This window comes from Amphiura filiformis, chromosome 12, assembly GCF_039555335.1.
Source record: "Amphiura filiformis chromosome 12, Afil_fr2py, whole genome shotgun sequence".
NCBI classification, from domain to species: Eukaryota; Metazoa; Echinodermata; class Ophiuroidea; order Amphilepidida; family Amphiuridae; genus Amphiura; species Amphiura filiformis.
Window position 1 is genome coordinate 29,408,989 of NC_092639.1, and position 23,002 is coordinate 29,431,990.

Consider the following 23,002-nt stretch of genomic DNA (forward strand, 5'->3'; position numbering starts at 1 on the left):
TACAATATTGAATTAATGATAAATTTGGCAAGACTCCATTTGCGTTCAGGCGGGTTGTTTATTATTTTAGATGTTCAAATGTTGACACAGGAAGATTTTGATTTATAATAATGAGGGGGATGTTATTTAGCTTAAAAGTACATGGCTCGGTTCTATGACAGAGATATGGTTCACTACAATGGCTGAGGTTAAAGCTTAACCGATGCACGCACACTGCATAGGCCAAACAGTCTATGCTAAGCTTAAACCAAATATTAAAAACCCTGGTTAACCTTTGCTTCATCCGGCAGTATCAGTCATCTTAAATGTGCATTGACACCTTGGAGCAAAGAAGCTCTCATAAATGGGTCATACGGCTGAAGATACCAGATATTATACAGCAAAGACTCAACCTTTTGCACAGCCATTGTAGTAACCACATCTCCATCAGGAACCTGCAGGAGGCCTATCAGCCTCCATATCATCAGCGAGCCGGCTTTATACAATACATAAAAAGTTACATGTCCAGATTTGATTTAGTCATTAATTAGGCCTAAAATTTAGTACCAAATACGGATTTATGGGCCACTGCCGGCATGGCAGTGGCTTTTCTACCCTTTTTACATCTCACCTGCAGATCTTCTGTCTGTTGAAATAGAAATCAACTGTAAATCTAAATAATTGAGCTAAATAAAAACTATGTCTATCACGAATCAAGTCTGCTGTCGGAATGGCATTTCTTGTCTTAAAAAACGACGCCAAAAGTCCGTCTCAATGCTCATGCGCAACTCCTCAGAATTAGCTGATTGGTTTAGCGGCAACTTCCAGCCAGGTTGACTCCCCACAATAATATAGAGGCGTATGATCATGCCAGGGCAGCGCGGACATCATTGTAGTTTATGATGCTGAAATTTAAGGCCTACTTTATATTAAAGAATTATTTAGTTAACCAGCACATTTATACCACACATTATATAGAAATATAATACGCCTACGATAATTTAAATACATTTAACATAAAGGGCCAAAAGTAGCTTCATTACAATATGCAAACCATTAACCAATATTTACCTCTTCATGTAGCACATATTATAAATGCATGGAAAAACAATTGCATTTAAAAATTTGAAAAAAAACAACCCTCAGATATTGGCTGATATTACAACATCGATATCGGATATCGGCCGATATTACAACATCGATATCGGATTGGTAGACAAATGCGATATTGGTTGAGCCCCTGATTTCAGCACATGGCTTTAGGTCCAGGGACCAGGCCTTGCAATTTGACACCATAGACACTAAATATTGCTTGCTGTGAACCACCACGATCAGTCGATCACCCAAAATTGAATCCAATTTTCATTCAAGTTTTAGCACTTTCAATGTATTCATACGATTTAATGTAATAAATTATAGCAGTGTCCGAAATAAGGAAAATATGGAGGTTGTCCCGAGGACAACTAAAGCATAAATTCTGCTTGTCCTCAAAACATTTTGGTTGTCCCCAAAATGTGTCATATTTAAGAGGTAAAATATAGTGGTTGTCCAGAGGACGATAAGTACATATTGGTTGTCCCCAGTGATTTTTGGACAAGAGGACAAGAGGATAAGTGCTTAGTTCGAACACTGAATTATAGCCTTAATCCATCCCTGAAAACAAAAGAGAGGGTGTCAATAGTCATCAATCTATACTTACATCATCTCCGCCATCTTTTCCCCCTCTCTGCCATAGCAATGAGAATGTCCCTGCTTCATAGTTGGCTTGCCTTGCCACTTCCTCACATAATTCTCTACATGTTGTGTTGGCTGGTAGGTTTACTGTTATCTTACACTGCTGCCATTGGGGGTTGGTAAGGTCCTTGATGATGCACAGGATTTTGAGGTCATCTGCAGCACACATGGGCTGTTGGTATCAGTAATAAAACAGAAAATAATTGTCATTCATGAAGCATTAGTGTTGACAGGTATTGCTTTCTATAAGGCCACATAAAAAATAAAATTCGTTTCGCGTCCACCTGGTTTTGAAAATTGAGGCGGGAGAGAGGGTTTTTGTTTTGTTTTTTTTCATTCAATATTATATGAACGAACTACGAAGAACACAACACAGCAATAGTAACCATAGACATAGCTGGCGAATTCGGTCACCAAAAGAATACGGCCGGCGGCCTTACTTTCCGCTTCTTTTGCTCAATACATTTATCGGTATACCACGAATACGGCAAATCATTGATACATCTAAATACATTTTAAATTCTATAAAACATAACAAGAAGGAAGAATTAACTCAGTAAAATGTTTAATTCTATGCATGCGGACTGCACGGCACTTCGATATCATATTTTCATAATTAGGCCACATAAAATTAATTATTCGTTTCGCGTCCACCGCCCGCCTAGGTTTTTGGCCCCGCATGGATTTATTTTTATTTTTTTCCAAAAGTACGATAAAATGCTGAAAAATACGAAAACAGACAGAAAACATGTCTAGCCACCTCTGAAGAAGCTTGAGACGATCTTTTTCTTACTAAATCCGTAACGCCATAAAGTAGAACCTAATAATCCTTGGTAGAACACTATAAATTACAGCCGAGATCAATGCCTGTTTAGTGTTATCGCGGGACTTTAGATAATTATGAAAATACGATATCGAAGTGCCGTGCCGTGGAAAAAAATAAAAAATAAAAATAAATCCATGCGGGGCCCCAAAACCTGGGCGGGCGGTGGACGCGAAACGAATAATTAATTTTATGTGGCCTAATCAAATTAAGTAATTCTTGGCCAAACTGGAACACTGTGAACGCTAGTGGCTCCGCGATAAACACACACGAATATAGCGCGGTACAGAAGAAAGTATACACGCGCCTTACACTGCGTACACGCTTGCGTAAACGCTTTAGTACACTTAAGTTGTTTTTTAAAACTTCCGCGGTCGCGTGCCTGTGCGTATCGGCGTACCACGGCGTAAATGCAAAAGCAATAACAATCACGCTGATTGGCTGATCAACGCACTTGACAACAAGGCGGCTGACCCATTGGTCTTCGGCGCGGCGCGTAGTAGGCGACCTTGTCACTTCTACGTGATCGCAATTCACCAGCGCGTACCCGGACCACGGAAGTTTAAAAAAAAAAAATTGTACATGGACGCAACGTGCATGTTCCAGTTTGGCCAAGAATTACTTAATTTGATTATAGGAGACTGAAGACAAGTTATGCATATTAAATGATGAAAAAAATTTGGATCAATTACTGAATCAGTTACAACCCTACCATTGCAAGACCCCAACCATAAGGCCCTTCACAATTTATTCTTAGTTTACTGTTTAAGATTTTTTTTAAGGCACAATGTACGGTAACTTTAAATTATTAACTCATTATTATTTTCTCCCTTTTTTTTTTTACAAGTGGTCACAGCCCAATATCACATATTGGCACAGGGGATTGAATTATTATATTGCAATTATGGTTTATTTTATTGTAGGGTGTTCCCTCTGCACCAAACTGGTGTTGTGACAGCCCAATTGGGTGGTTTAAAGCCGCTTAAACTTCGATGTTAGATTCTTTTGTGTTGTAAACTGTCATCATTCTTTTGTCAACGTGTAACACGGGTGATAGAATGCAGTTTAAAATACCCTTCAAGGCCGCATATCGCATCAAGCCATCATTTCACATTTTGGGTGAGATGGAGCCGACGGGGACCCAGCTATGGCTGCCATTGTCTGTGAGGTGTAGGAATGCGTGAAATTGGATTCGTCTATATAGCCAAATAGCAAATTATAAAATGAGGACAACATCTATACATAACAATATACATGGAAAAAATAAATGCAATCCCCGGGGAGGGAGGAATCATGACATGATTTCCTAGGCTAAGCTAACTACAACTTAGTCTCAAATCAATTCCAGTAAACCTTTGTTGACGAGCGCATATTTTATTGATACATCGAGTATTTACTGCGTTGGCCGCATTTGCCTCTGATTGGCTGCCGAGGCGATCGAGTAACTCTGAATTTGCAACATCACAGTAGTCGCGCTCGTCAAAGGTTTACTGCAAAATTAGTATAACTATAGCCAAAATAACAATTTCTCGATCATGAGAGGATGTACCTTCTGCGTCAGCGTACTTTTCATAGAATAACACGATCGCGCGACCTGCATGACCGAACCTTGACCTTGCCTTGCAACAACCGTGTGATTGGTCAATTCTCAAAAGCTGTGTTTGCGCCGGTACGTCGGTAGTACGCTCGGCGGAGGGAAAGGTGTTTTGCCATGTTGGCTCTCATGATCGAGAATTTAATATTTTGGCTATAGAAGAAGTGACATGTCATCATCATCATCAATCATCATGACAATCACATGCAATGCATGAATGTCAAAGTACTAGCATGACAAGTATTTACTATTTACTGCTGCTGCCTGATGACTACATTCACTGCATTCATGATATTGCAGTGCCAGTCAGTGGCTATTAATTGACAGTGCATGAATGCAGCTGATTTTACAAGCATAGTCCCAAGCACAGTTCTGTCTGAGACCAACATAATTATAATATACCTGCATTGGCACCAACTGGCTATTATCTACTGGAACCATCAAGGAATCATTAGACCCAACCGGGTCAATGAAAAGGGTGGAACAATCACTGTAGAAAACCCCGGAAATCAACCTCTAATGTTGCGAATCACACAAAAATGGCGAATGAAAATAATGACATTTTTAGTCAATTTGTAGCCGTGTAGAAATAATATAATATATAAATCAAATCAAAATTAAATTAGAGAAGTAAACAAGTATGATAAAATATATTTATATTTTATGTGTTTAAAGGATACAAACTGAAAATAAAATAAGCTTTTGATTGAAATTAGTGGATTTCTGAAGCAGTACTTTTTACGTTTTTCTTATTACTCGCTTAAGCAATATATATTTTTCGCTATACAGAGTTCCACCACGAAAAGAAAGCGACGATTGTACATTTTGTTTAAGCGCTTTATTTTTGCCTCAGTCACAAAATTTGACTGGTTGATTTTTATTTACCCTAGCAAAATTATATGCTACATTTCAAAATTAGTTATTTTATCTTAAATTTAAAGAAATAATTATATTGACTTCAAGTATGGCATTTTTTTTTTCAAGTAAAGTTTAATTAACTTTTTCCACATTTTGCAGCTACATTTTACAGGTCAGAGGTCGGCCTTTTCTGGCAGAGGACGTGAGCAAATAGCAAGATGAGGTGAGAAACGTGTGCCAGAAATCTAGTGTAATCTTGAATTTCAAATGATAATATGTTACAATTTTGTAGCAGTACGAAAGTTAACTGTCATCTCTTTAAATCCTGTTATTTTTGTTAAGTCTTTTCCCTTGGCAACTCAAAGAAAATAAGAAAAACATACTCATTATGGAGATATGGGTCATGCTCTTTTGGCCAATGTAATTTATTGTGCAATCACATGCATGCATTTTATACAACACTCATGCACTGACAATCTGACATTTACTGATAAGACTCCCGGGATAAGACTGAATGACCTCATCTCATACCTTACTGTGTAAAATCAACCTTTAAGCGACACAAATAAAAAAACAGCCTTGTATTTTGTAATTTGGGTGGATTTTAATTTAATAGAGTTGGTCGTTCAGGATTTTTTTTTTCTCAAGAGACAGAGGCTAAAAATGAATGACCCAAATTTAACAAGTGGAAGAGGAGGCCCCCTTGCTTTTTTAATAATACGCAAACTCCAATCACTGCATGACTGATTTTCACTGTTTTTCAGCCATTTTAGTATGATGTTCCTCTTTTTTTTTTGGTCTGAGACTGCGGCCTCACACCACTGAAAACATCACCAAAAGCTTGAAAATTTGGTATTTTGAAAATGTTCTGCATTATTTTAAAAAGTTTTCAGTAAAAATCAATAAATTTTGTTTATTTCAGTTTATTTTACATTATTTAAAGCAAAATATTTTTAAAAAGGCCCAGGTAAAAAGCTCTAAAAATGTACAATTTGGGTCGGTATCAGGCTTGTAAAAATGTTGGGTTTTTTTCCTGGTTTTTTTCCTGGTTTTTTTTGTGGCCGTAGATTGTCAACCTCAAAAAACCCAGTCTTCACTGCAGGTTGCATGATAAGCAAAATATCAATATAAGACTGTCACAATAAGAGTATTAAAAATTAAGTTTTTGACATGTTTTGTTGCTAGCTACGAGTTTTTGACATTAATTTTTTTTGGTTTGTTATTTATCGTAAATTATATATGATTCCCTGAAGTTTGAACATTTTCTAATGAAGCTGGGTAGGAGGGGAGTCTGAAAATTTAGCAAATTAAATTTTGACAAACCATGGTTTTTGGAGACCCATTTGTCAGTGTTAGTAGATGAGATGCACTGTTAGGCCAGATTCTGCTTCACTGGGTGGAAGTCACCTTAGATCACTTTGTAAGAAATGCTTCCTACAAAAACATGTGTTTTGCATAGCTAGGCCTATATATTGTTGGTCTTGATGTCTTCTGAACAACTGTAGGCCTAAAGTGTAATGATAAGACAAGAAGGTATTGATGACTGAGCTAGCTAGAAACAGGTAGTGTGAAAACGGAAGTAAAATCATTTGGGGAATTGCTTTCAGTATGTTCAGACAGGACGGGATTCATCACATGCCGCATTGTCAATGGAGGAGATGACTTGTTGAGTAAAAGTTTAATCTTTCAGAAAGACAGAAATATCAACATATTCTAGCAATCTTACTAAATATCACATGTGTACTAACTAAATTAATGTTTTGATTTTCATGTTTGATATTGCAGTAGCAAAGTAACGCGTGAAACTCTGTACGAGTCTGTGGGGGAGATGCTCAAGGGGAGTGTGGAGAAGAAGAGGAAATTTCTTGAAACCGTTGAGCTCCAAGTCAACCTGAAGAATTACGATACCCATAAGGACAAGCGTTTCTCTGGCACTGTCAAGTACGACCTGATCCATCTTATTAATTGACCCAGTAGCGTTGCTGCCGGGTAGTTAAGCTGTTATGCTTAGCGGACCTTTACCCAGGGTCTTAAATAAATTGGGGAGGCTTTTATGCCGTGTAAATAAGTAGCAGGTAGACTAACTGTGTGTATTCTGAATTGGTAAAAAAGGCAATGCCATTTCGGGATGTAGTTTGCAAGCTTCAGTGATGATTACGTGTTGGCATGTATTATCAGAATTGACTCTGATGAATCAAATCACAATATTAGCTCTAACTCTGAGAAGCTTTGTTGTACATCAATATTATTGAAGGATAATAAAATAGGGGAGCAAACTGCTCTGTTTTTAAGATGTCCTTATGAAATTCCCCTCTTGCTTTATTAAGCTTGCTGAAACATAAGTTGTGGTCATTGTGCGAGAAACAAAATGTGAACTTCGTAAGCCTCTGGCTAATGACCATCTTCAATATTATTGATGCCTTTAGAAATCAAAATTAATTCCAAGAGTAAATTATTTGAAATTATCAGGTGAGGAGAGCCTAGGGTAAACTTGAATTGGCCAATATTGCATGCATCATTGCAGGGGGTCGTGTCTTGTAAAATTGGTGTGAACTGTATTGTTGAGTCCATTTGGTTTCTTTGAGAGAGTGACATCATTAGTACTTTGTTGTGTGTACAGATGTGCCGCCTATGATCGCTCGTGTAAACACCAATTTCTGTACACTGAGCGCACACTGACATCGGTCTCTCCTTGAAGCCAAATGAACTGAAGTATGTGTACCATGTTTAACTTTATGAAAACGTGTTTGGTTACCCTCAGGTTGAAGCATGTGCCCAGGCAGAAGTACAAGGTGTGCATCCTCGGTGACCAGCAGCATTGTGACGAAGCCAAGGCCAATGGCATTCCATGCATGGATGCCGAAGCCCTGAAGAAGTTGAACAAGAACAAGAAGCTCGTCAAGAAATTGGGTAAGCTACTTCACAAAAATATGCTATCAGGGCCTAGATTTTGTCTTGGTTGCGAGAATCAAAATCCATCATAGTCACTACACTTACTGTACATACAATGAGAGATGTTGATTCTCGCAAAACAATCTTACGAGAATTGATTCTGTGATTCTCGTCGAAATCTAGGCCCTGTGCTATTGATTTCAAGTGCTGATATCAACTAAACAACACCAAAAACTTTGTTAAGCTTGAGGTGCAAAATGTGTTACAGTGATGAGCTACGATTGGCATGTATTATCAGAAATTTAGTGTGTGTAGATCCACAATTACTTCATTAGCTCTAGAAGTACTCTGAGAATGCATTTATGTACCATGCTTGTTTTGAGAATGTTGAGAAATTCTTAATATCCAATAGTGAAAACATTGTGAATCATGGTTTGTCTGTTTTGTTTCTTCTAGCCAAGAAGTATGACGCCTTCATTGCATCCGAGTCCCTCATTCGTCAGATTCCTCGTATCCTTGGTCCCGGTCTGAACAAGGCTGGTAAATTTCCATCTCTCCTCACTCACAATGAGCCAATGGTGAATAAAGTGGATGAGGTCAAGTCAACCATCAAGTTCCAGATGAAGAAGGTGAGAGTGTGATGCAGAAATTGTATACAATTAAAGATAGACCTGCAAGTTTTTAAGCTAAGAGGTTTTTTGTTTTTGTACATAGCATTATTATGGCAAGTTTGTGTCCACCAACTTACAATTAAAGACAGAATTAAAACTAGTTTACATTAAGCTTCAGTGATGATTACGTGTTGGCATGTATTATCAGAATTGACTATGATGAATCAAATCACAATAATTAGCTCTAACTCTGAGAAGCTTTGTTGTACATTGTATTTTTGAAGGATAATAAAATAGGGAAGCAAACTGCTTTGTTTTTAAGATGTCCTTATGAAAGATTGCTAAAACATCTGCTTAAGGGGGTACTACACCCCTGTGGTAAATTTGTGACTATTTTTGCATTTTTCTCAAAAAATAATAATACACTGGTAATAAAAAAGTATGTATATTATTGGGGCAGGAATCCAATTACTACACTGAAATTTCAGTGACTCAAATCAAGCGGTTCAGTATATATGATAGGAAATGAGGTACATGCTAGCGGTACCTTATTTTTTATCATAAATAACAAACCACTTGTCTTGGGTCACTGAAATTCCAGTGTAGTAATTGGATTCCTTGCCCCTATAATAACATAACTTTTGTTACCACTGTGTTATTAGTTTTTGAGAAAAATGCAAAAATAGACACAAATTTATCGAGGGGTGTAGTACCCCCTTAAAGTTGTGGTCACTGTGTGAGACAAAATGTAAACTTTGTAAGCCTCTGCCTATTGACCATAAATATTGATATTATTTGAGGACAAAACGTATTTGTTCCATGATCCACCCCAGAAATTGGATGCAAACCTAGATAACAAATTTTATGACAGGAATGTGCGTTTTTGTCCATTCTAGCTGATATTAAGTTTGCTCTTTTTAAGTTGCCTTGTTGTATAAATTAGATTAAATTATTTAGATTAAATGTTATTAAATTGTATCAGGATTGAACACATTTGATCATCTTGCTGTTGAAAATGGGGCGAAATAATACAATGCTAATATTCTAAAAATGTGATCATTAAAAATGTATTTTCTATATTGTCTCCCCGCAGACCCTGTGTCTTGCCGTTGCCATTGGTCACGTAGGGATGAACGATGACGAACTTGTGAACAACATCGCTCTGGGCATCAACTTTCTTGTTTCGTTGTTGAAGAAGAACTGGCAAAACGTACGATCCCTCTACATCAAGAGCACCATGGGAAGACCACAGCGCATCTATTAAATATGCTAACAACATAAAAGCCATGAACTCTGCTCTCCACATTTGATTCCTATTCATTTTGGGTGTCGGCTCTATTTCTGTGCAATTCAGCATTAATTTTTTCACCTCGTTTGAAAAAGTTGATGTTTTTGAAGTAAGACTATGAACTGAATGATCATGTACAAGATTTGGTACAAGAGATAGAGTTTTTGATGTCTTCACCCATGATGAATGGAGCCAAATTGGGCTGTTAATAGGGGGGTCACATCATTATTTTATCTACAATATAAATGTTTGGCATTAAGTTTTTCAGAAGCATCTTGCAAAATGATGAAGATAGCAATTTAAATGGTTCAAATTGGATAAAGCGTTTGCGAGTTACGCCAATTTAAAAGTTCGAAAAATGGCTGTTTTTCAGCATGATTTTGATAAAAACGCATGTTTTCGACAATTTGGCATGTTTGAAGACTAAAAAAATCAAAATTATATGCTTCCTATGTCCGATTTTCACTTAAAGTTGCTGTATAACTGAGTCTTTCAACATAGATATGTCAAGAGGTACATCATTTGCTTCAGTTTTTGAAAAAGATTACTCCAAATATGGACTAAAACACCAAAATCAAGGATCGTCGCACTCTCATTTTAACCCCTTGCAGAATAAAATTGCAGATTTACGACAATCTCAGATTAAAAATATGAATTGTGAATGGCTGCATTTACACTAAGCCAACTCTAACCCTTGGGTTGAAACACAAAAACAACAACAAAAGCTTCATGTGCATCAAAATATTGTGAGAAATTGCCTCCAAAGTGGGAAAAATCTAGAAAATCAAGGAAATTGCCGCTCAATGTAAAAAAGTGCTACAGAATGAAACAGCAAGTTACGGACACCCTCGGAATAAAAATATCAACTTTGTACATCCATATTCAAGGTAAAACAACTCTAGGACTTCAAGTTGGACCACTGCAGTAGATAAAAACAACAAGTTGGTCATAATATGTTGATAACTACACTCCAGAAATGGAAAAATATGAAAACTTCACAAGTAAGGTCAACAATTTCTATGGGAAAATACACAGGAAAATGGACAAAAAACAAATGTTTCAATATATTGCCATTTTTTAACCCAACATCCTAGAAATTTCTTGTTTACGTCAAAAGAAAGATATTTTTTGGAGATTCAGGAAAAAGGAGTCTCAATTTGATTGCACATGTGGCACACAGTAGGGTAACTCATCATCTACAGTCATCATATCAAAATTTCACCCTTGGACAGCGTTTCCTATGGGAAAATACACACGTTTCGGGCAAAAAAAAACATCAAATTTTCAAATTTATCGTAGAAAAAAACAAGTTGTGCCAAAATAAAGATACATTTCTCATGGTTCAGAAAAAGTAACTTTAAAATTCACTACATCGTTGGCAACGGTCGAAAAACTCACTTTCTAAAGGCAATTTCTTAATTTCTTCTGCGGATCCAGACACTGGTCTTTGCTGATAAATAATCTGGTGCTTTCACAGAGCCGCCGTGTAAAATTCAAAAGGTCAATAGACCTAAAAATATTTTTTTGTAACTACACATATACTAAAATAAATATTTGAAAATGTTTAGGTCTCTATGAAGAAAACAATTTGATATTTTTTATGCTCAAAACATGCCATTGTTCATTTATGGGTCGTATGCAGACACCTAATGAGCTAATGTGTGACCCCCCTACTGTTAATATTGAAATAAAAACAACAGCTCTGATTATCACCAGCTTGGAGGAAATAAATGGGAAATAGAAGTAAAATATAAAAATGTTGTTTAATGACATTTCTTTGGTGCCTGATAATAATACTGTTAAATTGTATTACAAATGTTTTAAACTATATCTGAATCGGACCATAGGCGTAGATCCTGTGGATGGGGATCCCACCAATATTTTGATAGGGGTTGGTCCATACACTCACCCCCCCCCCCCCATGTTACCCTGCATGTGGGTTTCTGACCAAATTAACCTCATATTTGGCCATTTTAACGTACCCCATCTCCAGTGTCAAGAAGAAATCTATGCCACTGTACTCCAAGACTAAAAATAAAAACTAATTTGGGTATCCAAACTCAAGGGTTTTATTTGTGATCGCCACAATTGAGCTTTACAAATGTTATAGCCTGCAGGGTTCGATTTAGAAAATAAAATTTACATGCATAACTCTGCTTTTTCCTCAAAATGGGCTGAATAATACAAAATTTTGCATGCACAGGCAAAATTCTACATGCACAGAGCTAAAGTTACATGCATTTGTGCATGTAAAACCCCTCTAAATCGAACACTGGTTATAGGACTAGTATATCCCACCAAATATAGCCCTGTTCAAAATAGTGCAACCAGGAAAAAGTAGGAAAATATTTTACGAAATGTAAAAAGATATGTATACTTTTGTATAGACATTTGTTTTAACAACCGTGGACCAATTAACATCATTGCGTTCAGTTACAACTTACAAACTAACAATGGTTAATTGTGCAAGAAATTTTACCCTATTTGTGCCCAACACATAGATAGCCTTGTTCAAGGCCCTCAAGTTTCCCCCCTCATGACCAGCACTTGAATCCTATCACTACTTTTTGGCTCACCAAGAATGAGGGCCACAGACTGCGGCTGCTTATAAGGCCAAGGAAAGTCGATTTTGAGTTTCCCGTCACCCGCCCTCGCTTCATTTTCTGACCCTCACTTGAATTCAATACTGTGATTTTCAAAAAATACCGATAAAAACTGGTTATATTTGCAAAATAAATTATGAATATCCCTTTATTTTTTGTGGAAAAATCAAAACATACATTTTGCTGTCAACCATGCAGACTCTTTTTAATATACCGTAGTTTTGAATCTCATTTGGGCTAAACATCCATCTTCAAGTGAGTGAGCGGCAACAGCAGAATAATGAAAAAGTTACCTCACTTGTTTTCAGAAATTCTGTGATGGGAAACTCAAAATTTACTGTTGGTGGCCTAATCATGCGCAAGTTGAACGATCGAACTCGGTTTGGCCTGGGAGCCCGTAGGGCGTGACGAGGTTGCCGGTTCGTAAACTCAGTCCGAGCTCGATTTTTCAACGGTCATTAGACAGTAGCCGTAATCTGTGGCCCTCACTGACTTGGCGAGCCCGAAAATAATTCCGCGCTATACATGTATAGATATGATTCAAGTGCTGATCATGAGGGATGGGAGGAAATCTTATGCGACCTTGAACAAGGCTATACTAAAGAGCGATTTTATAGAGCAGACCAGAAGGAATTGACACATAGATATTAAAGACACTACATAAATTGAACAAGGCTACACTAAAGCAGTATTCAGACTTTTTATTGTACGTACAATATTGTATGTAACATATATACGTTATTTAATCTATTGCCATTCTATTTCCAGTAATGTTTAAGTTCTAACGAATGTTTGATGACGAAAAATCGATAATATATTTCTGCTAGATATTGTATGTAACATATTATCAATTTTTCGTCATCAAACATTCGTTAGAACTTAAACATTACTGGAAATAGAATGGCAATAGATTAAATAACATATATATGTTACATACAATATTGTACGTACAATACTCGGAGTCTGTGGAGCGCTTAAAGAACAACGATTTTATAGACTATAGAGCAGATCAGAAGGATTTGACACATAGACTACATAAATCGCCCAGTGGTTCATAAATTATTTTATCCAAATACATACCCTTATCTGGCATGTGCTTTGGACATTTCCGCACAAAGAAATTCCATTTTCAGGCTATTTTGTATTTATTTGCTTCAGGATTAGACTTTTGCCCCCTCCCGTTTATACACCCAAAACCTGCCCCCCCTATTCAGAACTCCAAATATTTTATGACCCCCACCCCTACATATTTTCCAGCCCTCCCACCAAAGTATTTATGTACGCCGATAGTATGATGTAAAGGATTGGTTGTCATTTAGTGATTTTCACTCTTTGGGAACTGGTGGGGGGATATTGCTACGCAGCATAGTTTATATGTCGAGTTTGGGCAAGATGCCTCACCGTGCCTGTGAGGCAACTTTGTCAGGGGTGTGGCAGTATTTTTTTTTGGGGTGGCTGATTTTGACAAAGTCAACCTTTAGACCTTTCCCAAAATTTTTGGACCATATTCTTGCTCGTTCTATACCCAGTGACAGGACCAGGACATTTTTTCGGGGAGGGTGGGGGGGGAAATCGACAAATTTTGAGCAAAATTGCTGCAAAAAAATGGAAATTTACGTAATTTTGGGGCTTTTGCCTCAAAACTGGGGGGGCAAACAACCCCCTGCCCCGGTAGCGCCACACGCTCGCAAATTTTCAAGTTGTCCTGTTTTGAAAAAGCATTTAAAATAAAACTGGCTTTTTAGTCGCTACTCTTGCAAACTAAGGGGTTGTGCAATAATTATGTGTACCCCCGGGGTGGTGAATTCTCAAAGTGGTCTGCCAAATATCGCTTGCCCTCCCCTTTGGCCATGCCAAAAATCTTTGCCCCCCCTTTTGACGTGCCAATAAGCCTCCCCCTCGCCCCCCCCCCTTTTGACATTCCAAAAATCTTTGCCCCCCCCCCCTTAGTTTACACACTAAGATTTTGGGGAACCCGAATTTAAAACCTTAAATTGTCTTGTCTTATATTATAATGCGAGAACAGCGAGCAGGAAATTTTTGCATATTTGAACGTGTTCCTAATGTTTTCCCTACACCTTTTTAGGGTGTAATATAGCAACGGTGCCCAAAATATCTGTGCCAAAAATCACTTGCCCCCCCTCTTTCGACCTGCCAAAATCGCTTGACCCTAGCTCCTTTCAACCCGTGAAAAATGCTTCCCCCCTTTTGACCTGCCAAAATCTTTCCCCCCTATAATTCACCTGCACCCGGGGTACACATAATTATTGCACCACCCCTAACCTTTTTGGCCTTTGGTGATGGGGGGTGACCGTCCTCTCCCTCCCCCCCTGAACTTTGTCATAGTTTATGCGACAGCACTTGTCGCTGCTTGGTGCGAACAGATCTTTTTTTGATAATATTAAATTTAATTTTAAAATAACAAGTTGGCGAATAGCGAGAAAATTTCAAAAGAAATACAATTTGTTCTGAACACATCTATGTTTGCTGAGAAAAGTTATTTTGAACACTTTATATGATTTTTCTGTCTGTTTGCTACACTTATCAATAAAACGAAAAAGAAAGGAGAAAACCTCTCGGCCCCCCACTGCTACAAGAGTACTAGCGCCCTCAATCTGACCAACTGGTGCCCATCGTGTAAAGAGCTCATTTATCTTTCACGTGGCCTCGTAGACTGAATCCTCCAGTCCTATCAACATCTACGCACGGTCATCGGGTTGTGCTGATGGTGAGGACTGAATCGTTCAGCAATCCAATATTGGTGCAGTGAAAAATGCTAAAATATGAATATTTAGTAGATTTTGATTACGTCATTGCTTTCAGCTACTATTGTGCCCCATTCTTCGTTCATGATGCTACCATGGGAATATAAAGACAAACGGAGCCCTGATTAAAGCCCGACATTTGGCTGATTTGGGTAGCTTTTGTTCGCTACACATAAAGCGAGCTTGAAAACAAACAGCTGAGTACCGATGCAGGGAATAAACCTCTTTGCCAGCAAATTTGGTAGCTGATGTTTAAAAAAAAATTTCTGTTGCGTCCGCCATTAGTAGTTTTTACAATTTTCCCATTTTTAAACCAAAATAATCAACTTTGCACGATTTTTAGTCATCATGGTGAAACTGTTGTGGTTTTGTAACATATTGAGTCCACTGCACACCGTCAGATCGCAATATTTAACTTGATTTTGAGAAGGAAAGATCGTCGCAACAGACCCCGCTCAGACCACAGTGACATGGATGCACTGACTATGCACAGCCTCGGCGTTCACGGTGCGGTGCAGTGGCACTGGTGGTAAACAATGTAAGTATAAAAGCTGAAGTTATTTCAATTATTTTCACGTGTAGTGTGCATGGTTTATAAGGCCATCTTTTACACCGTAAACAAGAGCAGTGTCGTGACTCATGACTGATTCACTCTTATATTGTAGGCTAGGCCAGGCCCGGAATAAGAAAACGAAAAAACATCAGTCATAAACAACCTGTATCAATGTCAATGACAATTGATTTGATATGGCATGCACGCAGTTGAGCGCCAGGCATTGCTGTCTAGATTTTAAAGCCGAGTGGTTGATGGTAGGCCTCACGCGAATGATGGTACAGCGAATGGTTGAATTTTCATAATACACTTATTGGGGTATATTCAAATAAGAGTTTCGGTTTTAAAATTCACGTTCAAATGCACGCGAAAGGCACTAATATTTGTACCTTTCTATTAATCGTTTTAACACTTAATTCGCTGGCTGATTTTGTGAGATTCGCAGTGAGTAATATTTAGTGTCCATGGCGAGTGGAAAATCGCTCACTAGAAATTTTTTTTTTTTTTTTTAGCGGTGGCGAGCAACGCTCACCAAAAAAAAAGTCAAACGGCAAGGCCTGGGGTTCAATAATTATAGGTAATTATGAATGCGTATTACTTACTGCTCGAAAAATAATGCATATGCGCTGATGCTGGTGCGTCTAATGCATGAGCCCCAAAGGGGGAAGACAAAATTAGACGAATCGACATCAGCGCAAGTGCATTATTTTGCCTAATTTCTCGAGCAATAGGGCCTAAGTAATATGTGTTTATTAATCTATTTCATACAGTGGCGTAGGGCCTACCGTGGCGCTAACCCGGGGGCTGAAGAAAATTAAATTTTGCTGCCCCTTCCTCAACAGCCCGAAAAGGTTGACCCATTTTTTCCGGTTGTTTGAAAAAGTGAAGAGCAAAAAAAAAAAAAAAGATTTCAGGTGCTAGCACCCTAAAAGCAACACATTTTGATGTATAGCAACATTTTTTCAAAAATGTGTATGCTTTATCAAATTTTTCTGCCTTTTTATTTATTAATTCTTTTTGCCACCCCCTTTGTTTTTGTTTTTGCCACCCCTGTTTTTGCAGCCCTTCAATTTCGCTGCCCCTGATTTTACCCTGGGGGCTGGCGCCCCAAAGCCCCCAAAATAAGCGCATGTCATACACGACAAGAAAAAAACACATAATTTTAACTTTTTTATGTAACAAATTATCACTCAAAATGTTGGAAATTAGAACCAAATATAAACCCGCCTCGAAAAATGAATCAATCCTATGTGACACGAACACGCATGAAACACTGCCGTAGACTACGAGAATGCACAATATACACAATCAATGCATGTTTCATACTTTTCTGATTGGCTGCTTTGATAGGAGTGTATGAAGGCGTTACGCTAGTTGTGCGTTGTGTAATCCAGGACTGGCGCATGATTATGTGAATTCTGTGAGAAGTCTAGAGGCCCCTCTTGTAAAACTTTTCTCCATTAAGATATTATTTCTTTAATTTCCCCAACTAGGTGATACTGATGTCAACATGATGTGAACTGTACAGTTGCAGCAACTGCTTTCAGGAGATGGTGGCTTTTAATGAGAATGTATAGTGATGAACTCAACAGTACTACTGGTGCAACAAAAAGCTGGTATGTACAATGAGTAACCAGGGACTGCCTTTTGAGGAGAGTGACATTCATGCATTTAAATTGGGATGCAGACAACCCAGGCGGACAACATGATCTTTGAGGGCACCTTAAGTTTGTTCGGTTTTTTTTAATGTTGAACAAGTAAGACTTGTAACAAGAAACAACATGGTATTGATATATGTGTAATTGTGTATGTAGAATGGCATGCACGCACTGCCATGCAGGTGGTCGCAAGCAATGCTTAAATCAAATGCTATTTGTGCGAAATTGACAATCTCCAATGTTAGGCGTAAGGCTTTTTTTGTGAAAATTTTTTATCGCAAAATTTACAAAGGCGGAAAAAGCGAATTTGACATTTGTAAAGCGGAAAATTTTGGGCTTTTTTTTTATAGTTAGTCCTGACTCCCATCTCACACATGATGATGAGCTGATCATAGTTTAGCCTTTAGGCATGAATGGGCAAAATGCCAAATTGCAATACGTGTGCTACGTACACTACGGATGCACCACCATTGATCTCCAACACAACTCGCATGCCATACAAGTCACACACAGATGCAATGATCAAATTTTTATCTAAAAGGTGCGAGTAAATCCATGAGTTTACTTTTGTGTGCAAATAAATGGTAAAACAATTTCCATAAATATATTTTGAATTGGTACCGTACTTAGGCCTCCCATATATGTAACTCTGGGGCTTGCAGCATGGAGCAGCCCAATTTCAGAAACCTGGAGGCACAGTGAAACATGTTTGTTCTTGTAAAACGTTTCTCCATTTTAATATTTTGTTTCTTGAATTTTCCCAACTAGGTGATACCAGTGATGTCAACTTGATGTGAACTGTACAGTTACGTTGCAGCAACTGTTTTCAGGAGGTGGTGGCTTTTAATCAGAATGTATAGTGATGAACTCAACAGTACTGGTACAACAAAAAGCTGGTATGTACATGTACTATGATTAACCAGGGACTGCCTTTTGAGGAGAGTGAGAGCATTGCTCTCTACTGCTCTCCTTTAAGAGTTACACCCCTGCCCAATTCTGTGCATATTTTTGCATTTTTCTCAAAATTATAGTGCATTTGTGACAAGTAAGATATGTATATTATAGGGGCAAGGACTACAACTACTGCACTGGAAATTTTATTTCAGCACAAACAACAGTTGTGGAGTTACAGTCAAAAATGAGGGAAAACCAGTATTTGATCAATAAATCAATAACTACTTGCCTTGAGTTGCTGAATTTTCAGTGCAGTAGTTGTACTCCTTGCCCCTATAATATACATATCTTACTTGTATCAAATGTGCTATAATTTTTGAGAAAAATGCAAAATTAGGCACCAAATTGGCCAGGGTGTAGTACCTATAAATCTGATATAGGAGAGTGATGTTTGACATGTGAAACAGCTCTCCTTGAAGGCTCATGAAGAGCTATTTATTGCTCTCCTTCAAGTTCCAAAAGACAATCCATGAGTAACTGCTATATTGGTTGATGAAAGGATTAGGCCATAAGGCCTGGCTTAGTAACTCAGGCCCCAAGATAGTAACTTCAAGCCCCAAGATAGTATCTGACTTAGTAGCATGGGCCCCTTATTTATAGTCAGGCCCAGGGTTATCACCACGCTGGACTGGGCTGTCTGGCACTCACTAAATTGGGGTTTTTTTAAGTTTTTTTTTTCATTTTTTTTTTTTTATATTTCCGAAGTGGATGATGATATTTCATCATAAAAGAGGAAGAACATTTTTTTTAGGGGGGGCCTAAAAAGATAGTGCGAGGCGCGAGAGCTTCGCTCGCTACGCTTTGCCTTCAATATTTTAACCAGTACTATTTGGGTCATGGTGACAACCCTGGTCAGGCCCGTGCTACTAATTCAGGCCCAAAGATATTTTTTCTTTCTATGTCACTTTTGGGGATCTGTAGGTTGTTCAATATTAAAATCTAAATATTTTAATTGATATTTTGGTTATTTTTCTTTACAGATGAAATATGAACTTCTTGGAAGGAACCACCTGCAGCAACAAGCTTAAGCAAGAGACAGGTAAATGCTCCATAGCAATCACCTGTGCCATATAGAATGTCGGCACTTCAACTAAAAATCAAGCGAATTTAACTTCGAGGGAAAACTATCGACAGAAAAAGACATTGTCAACATATGGCTGTTACGGCCTCGCCTACCTATCAATTAGGTTTAGTGGACTAGCTAGCTGGTAGCCACTAGCCATCACTGTTAATTTGGAACATGTTTTACCACACAGTGGAACTCATAATATATAATTATGATAATGTGGACTACAATTAAGTCAACAAATACTGGACACAGTGGTAACTAGGCGAGTTAAAAAAGGCGAGTTAAAAAAAAAGCGAGTTAAAGAAAAGGCAAGTTACCCCCCAGAGATTAGGGTGTGTTTTTTTTCAATTACCCCCACAAAGTAAGCTAAAGATGAGTTACGACAAAGCCATCAAAGTCCCACCAGCGAGTTACGGCAAAGCCATCAAGTCCAAATGGCGATTTACGACAACACGATCAAATCGGCGAGCTACAGCAATGCTATCAAGTCCTGTAAGAGAGTTACAGGAATGCCGTAATGATGAATGGAAAATGGCTTTCACTATAGAAAAATTATCAAATTTGTGTACATCGTGGAACATACTCTTTGCGTGGCTGTGCGTAGTAAGCAGTTATACGCAGATAGCCTCGCTAATATGGACGCCAGTGAGAGTAGCATTGTATGCGCGTGTAGTTAGCATGATTAGTTGCGGAGTAACAAGCGTGTTGAATGTTCCACGATGTACACAAATTTAATATTTTTTCTATAGTTGAGGTTCATGATGATGAGAAAAAAATCCATTTTACCCTAAATCAAATTGTAATCTTAACTTGCTGATAAGACTTGCCATAACTTGCTGATAAGACTTGCCATAACTTGCTGATGGGACTTGCCGTAAATTTTAACTCATCGATGGGACTTGTCGTAACTCGTCTGCCAAAAAATCTTAACTCAATGGCGAGACTTCCCGTATTCTCAGCAGGGATCAATCTTTAACCTCTGCAGGGACCCGGGGCTACTAAACTTATCTGACTCGCCATTTTCTCTCGCTCTTACTCGCCCATTTTAACTTGCCAATAACTGTCCCCTTACCCTGTTAAGCTAGGTATGACTTTTGTACATGTATGTACCCATTTTACAGACTATGAATTATAGTAATAAATAAATAATAAATAACCTAGAAGAGAGGGATGTGGTGTAGGTTATACATGTACCTGTATGTACTAAACAGTGGACAATAATTAGATAATGTTAATTTTCAATTTTAGTGATCCTAGCATCCTCTTTTTATATCATTTTTAGGTAGATATCTCCCAAAAAGGTTATTCCTAAAATTGCAGGTGATTCCGATTTTGCATTTGCGAGGTATGCATGATTATTTGTTGTAATTTTGTTCTGGTGTACCAGAACATAATTCAAATTTCATGATATTTCTGCTGAACAAATTAATCTGCAGGAAATTCTTTGTACATAAACATAATGTTGCCAGAGGTTTCCAGTGGTATAAAAATCTTTTTTTGAGAAAAGTGGGGGGGGGGGTATGATGCTGTGGATCACAATCACAAAATGCCTTACTTCCAAAAGCAGCAATTTCAACTGCACTGACTACGGAGCCCCCAAAGTGACATGGAAGAAAAAAATCGAGGTACGGCTTAGTAACTTGGGTCCAAGATAGTAACTCGGGTCCAAGAGTAACTCGGGTCCAAGATAGTAAATTGGGGCCCTGACTAGTAGTTTGGGGACCCCAAGCTACTATTTCGGGCACGAGTTACTATCTTGGGCACGAGTTACTAAGTTGGGCCCCAAGTTACTATCTTAGACCCCGAGTTACTAAGTCGGGCCTCGAATTACTATCTTGGACCCCGAGTTACTATCTCAAGGCTATCTCAGACCCGTTTTTTCTTCCATGTCACTTGAGGGCTCTGTATAAATCAGCACAGTCGAAACCTAGATTTCGCCTTGGTTTGCAAGAATCAAAATCCATCCTAGTCACTGCACTTACTGTATGATACAATGAGAGATTTTGATTCTCGCACCCAATCTTACAAGAATCATTACGAGAATCGATTCTGTGATGCTCGTTGAAATCTAGGCCCTGACAGTGATGAGTGATGTACAATTTCATGAAAAGGTGTTCAGAATTGGCTAGGCCTCTTTGGTCATAGTTTATTAGGGTTGCAGATTGGACAAAAGTTGGGGACGTGGCAACTTTCAAAAATAAGTAAACTGAGTAATCTGGATATCAGGTACTTCATATTAAAAGCAGTTTTATTTCCTCCAATTTTTTATTGATTTTTTATTAATGCAACTTTTCTTAGTGTATTTTTCAATTAAAATAAATTGATGTTTGTTTAAATCATATTGACCATATCAAGTTGTTATCCTTTTTGTATCAGTCATGTGTTAGAAAAATAAAATGAAAAGAAATATAACATGTGCCGGTATCTGTGTTTTCAGGACTAATCAATATTTGATGTATTCGTGATCGTTTTCCAGTAAAAAACACAAACTTGTAAATGTTAGAATTTATAAAATGAAACACAATTTTTCATTAAAAGAATTAAAATGTGCATGCCTTCTGGTACATCTTACCCCGGACTTTTACCCTCAATTTTGTTACCCGGCCTCCGCTATTAAGGACTGGTTTTATTCCCTTTAGAACCCAATATTTTTGATCCCCCACATTTTACACCCCCACCAAAGAAGTCATGAACACTCCCTAAAAACATAAGGTCATGAAGACGTGTTTACATGAAAAACTCTGCCAAAAAAAAAAACATTTTTAAATGTTGTCAAAATATTTGTATTTTTTTTTAAAGTTCAAAGTTGAATTTATTTATTAAAACGTTGAATGCCCTTTATATAAACCCGACTTTTTGCGGTTGCTTTTGAGAAATCTTAATGAAGGCATAGGGCAAAATTCTGCAATCAGTTTTGTTGAAATATTTAGAGACTGATATGAAACAACATCCCTGGACCCTGGTTGAAAGTACTAGGACTACAGCGTGATTTTTTTTTTCTGGGTTTTTGGGGAGTCAGTTAAATTGGAAGTCGAGAGAACGGCATTTTGTGATTGGTTTTCTTTTAACCAAAAAGTAAAAAAATAATTTTGCAAAAAAAAGAAAGTCCCCAAATATCACAATTTGTGAGCGTAACAAGCCAAAATTCAAGTTTTTAACTTTTGGTCTAAATAAGAAGGTCCAAATCCGGGGTCCAAATTTTAGGAAGAAAGTCCACTTTTCACAACCCCCCCCCCTTGGAAAAAGGTCTACTAATAATGGTAATAAGAAGAATATTAAAGAATAAGAATGATAATGATTTGTGGCAATGAAAGTAAATTAAAAACAAAAATATTAAACTTAAAAACTTAAACTGTTGCTTTTCCAAAAATCCCCGCAAAAATCAATTAATGCTGTCTATACACCGCTGGCTGTAGTTATGATTGTCCAGATTTCGACAATATGCAAGCTATGACGCAAGCTCATTACTTATTCATGACATAGTCTCCTCAACCCGGGCCTCAGCTGCAATGGTTTGAGCGGAACAAAACTGGCGGTGTTGGAGACTATGAGAAAAAGTTTCCTACTGCGCACGCTCGTGGAGCCAGAATTCTGGCTCCAGACGAAAAAAGTGCACCAAAA

At 37.9% G+C, this 23,002-nt stretch overlaps 2 protein-coding genes and 1 long non-coding RNA gene across 3 annotated transcripts in view; 2 read left to right on the forward strand and 1 right to left on the reverse strand.

Moving 5' to 3' along the window:
* The window catches only part of LOC140166031 (ubiquitin carboxyl-terminal hydrolase 47-like), a 39,628-nt gene extending 34,940 nt beyond the window's left edge, over positions 1 to 4,688 (reverse strand). Inside the window, 2 exon segments of the mRNA XM_072189404.1 lie at positions 1,679 to 1,885; positions 4,533 to 4,688. Coding sequence (XP_072045505.1) covers positions 1,679 to 1,885; positions 4,533 to 4,571 — 246 coding nt within the window. The 5' untranslated portion in view covers positions 4,572 to 4,688.
* Positions 4,689 to 5,084: 396 nt separating this feature from the next.
* On the forward strand, positions 5,085 to 9,978 carry LOC140166032 (large ribosomal subunit protein uL1-like). The gene is made up of 5 exons (XM_072189405.1): positions 5,085 to 5,211; positions 6,774 to 6,929; positions 7,750 to 7,898; positions 8,337 to 8,509; positions 9,585 to 9,978. The coding sequence occupies exons 1-5, from the start codon at positions 5,207 to 5,209 to the stop codon at positions 9,753 to 9,755; spliced, it is 654 nt and encodes a 217-aa protein (XP_072045506.1). The 5' UTR covers positions 5,085 to 5,206; the 3' UTR covers positions 9,756 to 9,978.
* A 5,080-nt stretch (positions 9,979 to 15,058) lies between these two features.
* LOC140165353 (uncharacterized) lies at positions 15,059 to 19,426 on the forward strand. The gene is made up of 4 exons (XR_011860689.1): positions 15,059 to 15,685; positions 17,194 to 17,316; positions 18,127 to 18,254; positions 19,293 to 19,426. It is a non-coding gene; the product is annotated as an uncharacterized lncRNA (long non-coding RNA).
* The last annotated feature ends 3,576 nt before the right edge of the window (positions 19,427 to 23,002 follow it).

Coding starts and splice junctions, on each gene's coding strand:
- LOC140166032 (XM_072189405.1), top strand. Junction 6,930..7,749: donor CGTTTCTCTGGCACTGTCAA/GTACGACCTGAT, acceptor GGTTACCCTCAG/GTTGAAGCATGTGCCCAGGC. Junction 7,899..8,336: donor GAAGCTCGTCAAGAAATTGG/GTAAGCTACTTC, acceptor TGTTTCTTCTAG/CCAAGAAGTATGACGCCTTC.